Source organism: Chrysochloris asiatica, unplaced genomic scaffold (assembly GCF_000296735.1).
Source record: "Chrysochloris asiatica unplaced genomic scaffold, ChrAsi1.0 scaffold00178, whole genome shotgun sequence".
NCBI classification, from domain to species: Eukaryota; Metazoa; Chordata; class Mammalia; order Afrosoricida; family Chrysochloridae; genus Chrysochloris; species Chrysochloris asiatica.
The window spans coordinates 1189587-1200017 of NW_006408696.1; the positions used below are offsets into that span (position 1 = coordinate 1189587).

At 43.0% G+C, this 10431-nt stretch overlaps 2 protein-coding genes across 2 annotated transcripts in view; one reads left to right on the forward strand and one right to left on the reverse strand.

The window, feature by feature from the left end:
• Nucleotides 1-1390, forward strand: part of ITGAD (integrin, alpha D) — a 37731-nt gene extending 36341 nt beyond the window's left edge. Inside the window, exons 27-30 of the mRNA XM_006871987.1 lie at nt 147-260; nt 397-498; nt 731-841; nt 1301-1390. Of these exons, the coding sequence (XP_006872049.1) occupies nt 147-260; nt 397-498; nt 731-841; nt 1301-1390 (417 nt within the window). The remainder of the gene's footprint in view (nt 1-146; nt 261-396; nt 499-730; nt 842-1300) is intronic.
• A 1534-nt stretch (nt 1391-2924) lies between these two features.
• LOC102810660 (cytochrome c oxidase subunit 6A2, mitochondrial-like) lies at nt 2925-3530 on the reverse strand. The gene is made up of 3 exons (XM_006871988.1): nt 3458-3530; nt 3127-3263; nt 2925-3008 (listed from the first exon to the last, which is right to left on the reverse strand). The coding sequence occupies exons 1-3, from the start codon at nt 3528-3530 to the stop codon at nt 2925-2927; spliced, it is 294 nt and encodes a 97-aa protein (XP_006872050.1).
• Between the last annotated feature and the right edge of the window lie 6901 nt (nt 3531-10431).

The window sequence follows — 10431 nt, forward strand, 5'->3', positions numbered from 1 at the left end:
ATAGCTGCATATTTGGGGGATATAAGAAAACCACACTTTAGATTGCATATGATATATCCATCCTGTCATTGTTCATCTATTCCCCACCCCAAATCTGACCAACTACTTTCTCTTATGTCTCCTCCCCTTGTCAATATCATGCCCAGGACTGCTCCATTGCCATCTGCCTGAGGTTTCACTGCAACATCCCCTCCTTCAACATCCAGGAAGCACTTGATTTCACCCTGAAGGGAAACCTCAGCTTCGGTTGGGTCAGCCAGGTGTGTAGAGTCCAATAGCAGAGCCTCTTCCCCAAATTCAGGTGGTACCTGATGTGTCTGTGCCCACCCTAGAGCCAGAACATTTCTTGATGTTCTTCCCCAGAGCTAACTCTCTAGCTGTCCCTCTCGTTTGCAGATGCAGCTGAAGAAGGCATTGGTTGTGACTGTGGCTGAAATTACATTGAACAGATCTGTCTATTCTCAGCTTCCAGGACAAGAGGCTTTTATGAGAGCCCAGGTACCGACTGTGGTAGGCAGTGGTCAGGCTGGTGAAAGGAGTTCCTGATGTTGGAGGGGAAGTTTGCAGCTATGGAGGGAAGGAAGATTAAGGTCTCTCATCTCAGGACAGTGGATCTGCAGTCTACCCCTTGAAGCAGGGCCTGGGGAAGGAATTTCAGGTTGGGGATACTGGGTGGAGTCTGAGACAGCAGTAGGCCTGATGCTTTCTGATGAGGTTACTCCCAAATAAGATGGAGACAGTGCTGGAAGAGTATGAAGCCAACAATCCTATCCCCCTCATTATGGGCAGCTCTGTGGGAGGACTGCTGCTGCTGGCTTTCATCACAGCTACATTGTACAAGGTATTTTCATTCCACTCTTGATACCGCCACATCCAACCTAAGCCCTCTTATAGATAGAACAGTAGAGTGGGGGAAACCAGACTGGAGTCAAGCAGGCCTGAACATACATTTTGGCTGTATCACTTGCTCAACCTATCTGAGCCTGTTTCTTCATTTTAAAAATTGAAATAAATGCCTAGATCACTGAGTGGATAACGTGAGTCAGAAATGAGGCAGGATACGTGTGCAGGCCTGCCTGACTCCAGAGCTTATGCTTTCCTGCTACCGATTATGTGTCTAATCTGTCTAGTATTGTGCTTGGCATACACACTCGATGACATAGCTGTTGTGCACATAAATAAATGTCTGGCAAATACAAGTTAGCTTAGCTCTCTTCTCTTTTTCTCACTTAGCTTCTTCCTACTTTCAACTTTCTTTTGTGGCTCTTACCCAGTTTTTCTGATTTACTTCCCCTCATAGCTTGGCTTCTTCAAACGTCAGTACAAAGAAATGATGGATGGCAAGGCTGAAGATGCTACCACATTCAATGGGGAGGGTTTTCAGTCATGAGGCCCCCAAATTGTCTTTGTCTTAATGACCCACTTCCCTGTGTATTTCTACCCCATGGGCTAGTTTTGCTTTAGTCTACAAATCTACTTCCCCACGAATAACTTCTGCATAGCTATGGTCTGGCCTCATCCACCTATCAAGTGCTAGGCAACGTTTCCCAACAAATTGAAAGTTCTTGGTATTCTGTCAGATGTTCTCAGGGATGCCTCTCTTTGTACAGAACTGCGCATGATGCTGTGATAATTGTTCAAATATAAAAGAATTGTTACATTAAATGAGAACATTAATTACACATTTTCCTTGTATGGAAGAGCTCTAACTAAGGGACTCAAGTGCTATTTCTAGGAATAGTTGAAAAGTTTGGGGAATCCATGTGTGTGTGTGTGTGTGTGTGTGTGTGTGTGTGTATAGAAAACATTCTTTAATTTTCTCAGGTGATTGAAGCCTAGGGTCATCTCATTTTTAATGGTGCGGTGACTAATGTCAGGAGAAAGGGTCAAAGTTCTGTAAGTGGATGTGTTTGTGTTGGATTTCAGCACAGGTTTCAGGGCCCTTGGTAATGGCACGTAAGCAGACTGTCCTAGAAGATGAATAAAATTTCCTGAGATTGTTTAAACCGGTGTTCCCCATGGGTGGCGTTCCTAGAAGCCAACAGGGCAAACTTCCAGAAAGGAACATCTTAATTTCCCAAACAAATACAGAAGACCCATCAAAAGTATGACCAGAATGTTCCAAGTCCAGAATTGGGTTATTAGGGTTCACAGATATGGGACTGTAGATCCCATGTCTGAAATGAGGTTTATCTGGAAATAACCAGGAATTCACAGAAGATTGTGTCTGGAGAACAGTGGCATTTCTAGGTCAACAAGCCTGGGTATGGTGGGGTCTCTACTGAGCTGCCTGCATTTGAACAAATCATTTTATCAATGAGAATCTTAGTTTCCTCCCCAGTGAATGGGGACTGAAATGACCTCTTACTCCTTGAGTTACTGTGAGGATTTAGTGTATGCCAAATCCCTTTATGGTCTAGTACACTCATTATTAATAGGTAGGGGAGAGGGAGTGATGATCTCCATGTGTTCATTCCTCAAAAAACCACAACCAATTACTGCTACCCAACCATTCTGATTCATAGAGCTATAGAACAGTGTAGAATGTTCTTTAGGGTTTTCCACCTATCTCCTGCGGAGCGGCTAGTGAGTTTAAACCACTAACCTTATAGTTAGATGTCCAACATATAACCCACTGTCACACCAGGACTCCTTGTTCATCCCTCCAGCACCTCTCAGATTACGTAGTCATGAGAAGAGCTACAAATTCAGGACACACGTGCAACGCAGATCATTCTGTGCGCATGCGCCAACAGGAGACAGACAGACAGACAGACACACACACACACACACACACACACACACACACACACACACAGAGCCAAGGACCCCACGCATGCGCCGCCCAGCCCACTCCCTCTATTGAGAAGGCGGACAGGAAACTTTCACTTGTTTATTACAGCCGGGATGCTTCCACTTGGGCCTCAGTGGTCTTCGTAGCCAGTAGGGAGAGGGTTGACGTGGGCATTGTGGAAGAGCGTGTGGTTGCCGTCTCCCCAGGAGTAGGGCTGTGGAAAGAGGGAAAACAAGTTATAAGGGTCCCTGCTGCAGCCCCCTCGCCTCCTGCTCATTCCCGTCCCTGCATCAAAGTCTGGAAGCCTTGGGCGGGGGGAACCCGGAGCCTACCTTGGTGCGGATACGGAGGTGGTGGTAAGGGATGAACTCGGGGCGCTCGTGGTGACCCGCGTGGAGCCAGGAGTTGAAGGTACAGACGGCCACGCTCGGAAGCGCCAGCACGAAGCTCAAGAAGCGCCAGGTGCCGCCTGGGCCCAGCGAAAGGCGGTGTGAGATGGGAGAAGCAGGAAAGGTAAAAATGGGTCACTGAGACCAGCTCTCAAGAGGTCTAAGGGGGAGTAGTGGGAGGCTGGTGGAGGGTGTTGCCAAGCCCAGGAAGCTGGCAGGGCTTGAGGGCTTGTGGGTAGTTGGGCAAGGTTAGAAAGCCCGAGTCAGGACTCACCTCCTGCCCCTCCGTGGTCTCCCTTGGCTGCAGTCGCCAAGCCCCGGCTCAAGGACCTCAGAGGCAGAGCCATTGTTGGCAGCTACTGAGAACGGCGGCACTGCCCTTTAACTCTCCTTCACTGGTGCTTCCCCGCCCCTCTTTTTGGTCCAATCACCTGTTGCGTGTGGAACATGAGTGGCTATATTTAGGGGGTTTCTATATTTAAAACGGGGCCTGCTTGACTTGAAGCCTTTCTCTCCAGACAACAGCTGTTCTTTGGTTATTTTGTCAAAGGGACATTTCAGATACAGCCATTCTTTCTATATTTCTTCCTTTTTTTTTTTTTTTTTGCTATGGGTAAAGGTTTACAGAGCAAATCAGTTTTCCATTCAACAATTCATACACATTTTATTTCATCTCCTTGATTGCAGTCCCCACCATGAAGCATCACCGTATCCCACTTCCTGCGTGTGTTCCCGTGTTCCCGTTTCCTCCTTTCCTAACCCTTCGGAATTTTGTCTGTGATTAAATGCTGCCCTTTTGGTTTCAAATGGTTGATTATTCTAAGGCGTTATTGTTCTCCCTGTTGTTCAGTGCCGTTGAGTCGGTCCAACTCATAGCCACCCTTTATAGGATTTCAGAGGAGCAGCTAGTGGGTTTGAACTGCCAACCTAGCGATTCGTAGTCCATTGCAGAGTCTACAGTGCCACACCAGGAGTCCCCTTATGTTGTTGTTAAGTGCTGTCTAGCCGGTTGCAACTGATAGCGACCCTGGATAGGGTTTCGGAGGAGCGGCTGGTGAGCGGTTCAAATACTTTGCAATCCAGTGCATTAAGCCACAGTGCGACACTAGGACTCCTATTATTTGGCTAAAAAGTTGAGTTTCTTTTCAGACCTGAAAGGTGACTAAGGACCATAATCTCAGGGGGTTCCACCAGCCTCTAATGGACCAGTAGGCTTGATCTTTTTCGTGTGTGGTTTTGAGTGTTAGTCCACATTTTTCTCCCACTCTATCCACACCTTCTAGCATGATCCCTTTCAAAGCACTTGGTGATATTAGCCAGGCACCATCTATTTCCGCTAGCTCCAGGGTCATGAAGACTGGCGTGCTCTGGACCATTAGTTCATTGGGCTAATTATTTCCCTGAGTTTCTGATTTTTCTCACTCTTCTTTCCTCTGGATAGCTGCTGCACTTTAAGATGACCACTCACCCACTTCTAAGACCCCAGGAGCTACTCACCAAAGTAGAATGTACAACACTCTCTTTGTGGACTATGTTACACAAATTGACTTTGGTGTCCCCTGAGCCCATGGTCCTGAGCCCAAAGGCCCAGCAATTCGTTCCCTCTAGGTACTTTTTTATTATGCCATTATTTTTTTGAACTTGCAGGGAATGATTTTGTTCGGTATACACCTCCATTTCAAGTGCCTGGTACACAATAGGCCTTTAATAAATATTTGTGTAGTGAATTGTTTTTGTGTGTGTCTGTTTTTTATCTGCAAAATGTGTAAGAATACTTATCTGCAATGATTTTTGTGAATATGAGAAATGTAATTCAGTATATGTCATGATTTTGCAAAGATAAGCAATGAATGATCTAAGGTAGCTCATAGTATCTCTGGTACAGCCAGAGAGGCCTAGAATCAGCACATCCAGAAGCAAACCATTCTGTGGGTCAGCTGCAGTCAGACACCACCACCGCTATTCTGCTGGACACTGGGGTCCCAAAATGTCATCGCTGCTGCCTGGGAAGCCCGATTTTTCCACGCTTGCACATGAAAACAGATTCTTCATAAAGCTTGAATCCTCAGGTTGCTCTCTAATGAATCAAAGAACCACGTGCTGAACCAATAGATCAATACACCCTACCTGCAAAAAAGGCTGGGGAATGAACTCTGTTATTGCCTTAGGAAGGCAGAGACTCTGTCATGGAAAAGTCCCCAAATACAGGAAGACTATTCAAAAGACGCTGGGCAGCCACAAATCTGGCAAATATCTCTTGCAAAGTACACACGTGTTATTTTAACCTGAAATATTAAATCTGTTTGAAGGAGGAAGAAGTAAACCTAAAAGCACATCATTGGGTTTCCTCAAAAAACTAGAACGACCATATGACCCAGAAATTCCACTCCTAGGCACACACCTGAAAGACTTGAAAGCAGAGACTCAAAAACTTGTTCACCCATGTTCATTGCAGCTCTATTCACAATATCCAAAAGGTGGAAATAGCCTAAATGCCCATCAGCAGATGAATGTATGAACGAAATGTGGTACATACACAATAATGGAATGCTCAACTAGTAGAAGAAAAAACACCTTGATACATGCTGTCAGTAAGTTGTACACCTATAAGAAGTTGAACTGGCAAAAAAGAAAAGTCAATGGAAAGCTGCAAGACAGGGCAAGGATGAGAATGTCTGTCTTGTTCTCTGTTCTCTTCTCAGCACCCAGCCCAGAACCTGGAATGACTAAGGGTAGAAATTCATCAAGTTGTATTATTCTGATTAGTATATTCAGTTGCTGTTCGGTGCTGTTCAGTTGGTTCCAACTCATAGTGACCCTATACAGAACACTACCCGGTCCCGTGCCATCCTCACGTTTGTCCTTTGATGCCATTATTGCTGCCACTGTGTTGATCCATCTCATTAAAGGTCTTCCTCTTTTCCACTGACCCTCTACTTTACCAAGTATAATGTCCTTCTCTAGGGACATATATCCAAAGGACGAGAGACCAAGTTTTGCCAGCCTTGCTTCTAAGGAGTATTCTAGCTGCACTTCTTCCAAGACAGATTTGTTTGTTCCTCTGGTAGCCCATGATACTTTCAATATTCTTCTCCAACACCATAATTCAAATGCATCAATTCTTCCATGGTCTTCCTTATTCATTGTCCAACTTTGATATACATTTGAGGCAATTAAAAATACCTTAGCTTGGGTCAGGTGAATAGTCTTCAAACTTACATCTTTGCTCTTGAACACTTTAAAGAGATCTTGTGTAGCAAATTTGCCTAATGCCATACGTCATTTGATTTCTTGATGGCTGTTTACATGAGTGTTGATTGTGGATCCAACCAAAATTGAAGTCTTGGACAACTTCAATCTTTTCTCCATTTGTCATGATGTTATTTATTGGTCCAGTGGTTAGGATTTTTGTTTTCTTTACATTGAGGGGCAATCCATACTGAAGGCTGTAGTCTTTTATCTTCATCAGTATTTTAAATCCTCTTCACTTTCAGGAAGCAAAGTTGTATCATCTGCATATAGCATGTTGTTAATGAGTCTTCCTCCAATCCTGATGGCATGTCTTCGTCACATAATCCAACTTCTTGGATTATTTGCTCACTTTACTGGTTGAATAAGCATGGTGAAAGGATACAACCCTGACACACACCTTTCTTGATTTAAAACCATTCAGTATTTCCTTTTTGTGTTCTAACAAATGCTTCTTAATCTATGTACAGGTTCCTCATGAGCATGAGTAAGTGTTCTGGAATACCCATTCTTTGCAATGTTATACATAGTTTGTTTAGCCATAGTTGTTATAGCCTTTGCATAGTTGGTAAAGCACAAGTAAACGTCTTTCTGGTATTCTCCGTTTTTAACCAAGATCTATCTGACATCAGCAATGATATCACTAGTTTCTCTTCTGAATCCATCTTGAATTTAAACTGTTGATGTACTGCTGCAACTGTTTTTAAATTCGCTTCAGCACAACATTACTTGTATGTCATAGTAATGATATATTGTTCAATGATTGACCTGGTCTGTTGGGTCACTTTTCTTTGAGATAGGCACCAATATGGATTTCTTTCAACCAGTTGGCCAGCTAGCTGTCTAACAAATTTCTTGGCATAGATGAGTTTAGTCCTCCAGTAACTGTATCAGTTTGTTCAAATATTTCCATTTGTATTCTATTAATCCCTGGAGCCTTGTTTTTTTGTTTTGTTTTGTTTTACCAATACCTTTAGTGCAGCTTGGACTTTTTCCTTCAATACTATGAATTCTTGATCATAGGCTACTTCTTAAAATGATTGGACATCGACCAATTCTTTTTGGTACAGTCACTCTGTGTATTCCTTCCATCTCCTTTTGATGCTTCCTGCATCATTCCTTCAATATTGTCAGTCAAGGCTTGACTTTTTTCTTCTTTTTCTTCAGTTCTTTCAACTTGAGAAATGCTGAGCATGTTCTTCCTTTTTTTCTAACCCAGGTCTTTGTATATTTCATGATAACACTTTACTTTGTCTTTTAGAACTGCCCTTTGAAATTTTCAGTTCGGTTCTTTTACTTCCTCATTTTTTCCTGGTGCTTTAGTTTCTCTACACTCAATAGCAAGTTCCAGAGTCTCTTCTGACATTCATTTTTCTCTTTTCTTTCTTTCCTGTATTTTAAATGACCTTTTACTTTCTTTGTGTATGATGTTGTAGATGTCATTCCACAACTCTTTTGGTCTTTGTTTTTTTTTGTGTGTGTGTTTAATGCATCAAATCTGTTCTTGAGATAGTATCTAAATTCAGGTAGGATGTAGTAAAGGTCATATTTTGACTCTTGTGGTCTTGTTTCAATTTTCTTCAGCTTCAGCTTGAACTTGCATATGAGCAATTGATGGTCTGTTCCATATACATGTACATAGCAGTGCTATTCATAGTCATCAAAAACTGGAAACAACTCAAGTGATAGGTGGATTCTTCTAGGGTCAGACCTCATCTACATTTATGAGGAAGGATAAGAATCAGGATCAGCATGATGTTGTTGTTGTTAGGTGCCATCAAGTCGGTACTGACTCATAGTGACTCTCTGCACAACAGAATGAAACACTGCCCAATCCTGGGCCAACCTCACAATTGTTGCCACGCTTGAGCCCATTGATGCTGCCACTTGGCCAGTCCATCTCACTGGGGGTCTTCCTCTTTTTCTTTGATTCTCCACCTTACCAAACATGATATCCTTCTCCAGAAACTGGTCCCTCCTGGCTACATCCAAAGTATGAGAGACGAAGTCTGGCCATCCTGGCCTCCAAGGAGCACTCTGGCTGCACTTCTTCCAACACAGATCTGTTGGTTCTTTTGGCAGCCCATGGCCCTTTCAATATTCTCCGCCAACACCATAACTCAAAAGCATCAATTCTTCTACAGTCTTATTTATCACTGCACTATGCATATGAGGTTATTGAAAATACCCTGGCTTGGGTCAGGCGCACTTTAGTCCTCAAGCTGACATCTTTGTTCTTCAACACTTTAAAAAGGTCTTGTGCAGCAGATTTGCCTAATGTAACACATCATTTGATTTCTTGACTGCTGCTTCCATGAGTGTTGATAGTTGATCTGAGAAAAATGAAGTCCTTGACAACTTCAATTTTTTCTCCATTGATAAAAATGTTGTTTATTGGTCCAGTGGTGAGGATTTTTGTTTTCTTTGCATTGAGATGTAATCCATACCGAAGCTGGTTTATTTGAGGTGGAGGTTGGACATATCTCTACTCTCCAACTTTTTCACTATTTCTGATACCAGCCATCTCCCCCACAGCACTCTCTACTTCTCAGTTGGGTTCAATAATTTGTTGTGGTGACTACACAGAACTCACAAACCATACTTAGGACTATGTGGTTTATTAGTGAGAATAACAGGCTACAACAGCTCAGTCCAGATCAAGTTGGGAGTAACACAACTCGGGAGACAGGATACAGTTCATCAAGACAGCTCTCAGCATCTTCTCAGGCAGGTCCTTCTGTTGGCCATGACAGATGGGTCCCTTCTATTACTCAGATCAGTTGGTGACCCTTCTCTCAGCCATGCCCACCTGTGGCCCTTCTGTTGGCAATTATAGCTGATGGCCTCTGCCCTGCTCAGGTAAGTATCAGCGTTACCAACAAACCGCCTATCTGAAGGGACTCCCCATCTTTTCAGGGGTCAGTAAGCCCACTGCACTATGTGTTTGTGTCTGTTTGTTTGTCTGGGGTGGGCTGGTAGCCACTGCACCATCTTACACCTATCTCCTGGTTCCTGCCATTGTAACACTTCTACCACTTCCGTGCCCCTGGGCGCTGCTGTAATTGTCTTCACCTCTCACCATTTTCAGTGTTAAAACTCTGTCTTTTGAGTCTAGGAAGTTCTGAGTGTAGGGATCCCAGGTACAAAAGATGCACTTTCTGGGTATTAGTGAATTCCCTCTTAACCTCTGTGGAATTGGTCCTTATATTCCACCATAAATCATTACCTTCCCAGCTGAGCCACAGACTGACAAATACCCACAAGATCACTAAATCCATATTTGGTGCTTTCATGCACATTATTTGCCTAGTGAACTAATCAATCTGTGCATGTTGCATAAAATAGACCAATCAAAAGGTAGGCTGTGGCCCAGTCAATTAATTTTTGCTGAATTATAAAGGGCATATAGATGAAATCCATTGCACTGTAATAGGTGAATGAATAAACAATCTGTGGTACAACCACACAATGGACTACTACTCGAGTAGCAACTAAAAGGAATGAACTATAAACAAACACACAACATCAATACAGGTAAACCTCCAGTGCACGGTGCTAAGTGAAAGAACCTAATAGTCTTAAAAGATTACATATCCTATAATTTTACTTATCTGACATTCTGAAAAAGGCAAAAATTTAGACAAAGACAGCAGATCAATGGATGCTAGGGATTAGGGGAAGGGTCTGAATACAAGAGAATTTTCAGGGTTGACATTTTTCTGTATCCTGTTTGTGGTGTTGGTTATAAGAATCTATACATACATAAAAACTCAGAGAACTGTATAACAGAAAAAGGGGAATTTCAGAGTTTGAAATTTTTTAATATTTTAAATGAGAAAGGAAATGCTAAAAAAGACCTATGTTATATTTTCTCCTAAATTTATATCTAATGCTTTCTCTTTACACTGACTATTTTAATTACACAGCTACGACAGACTTCAGGGCAGCCCTCTGTCTGAAGGAGATGCCAGTGACCCACAGTTGTTGGAGAAATGCATG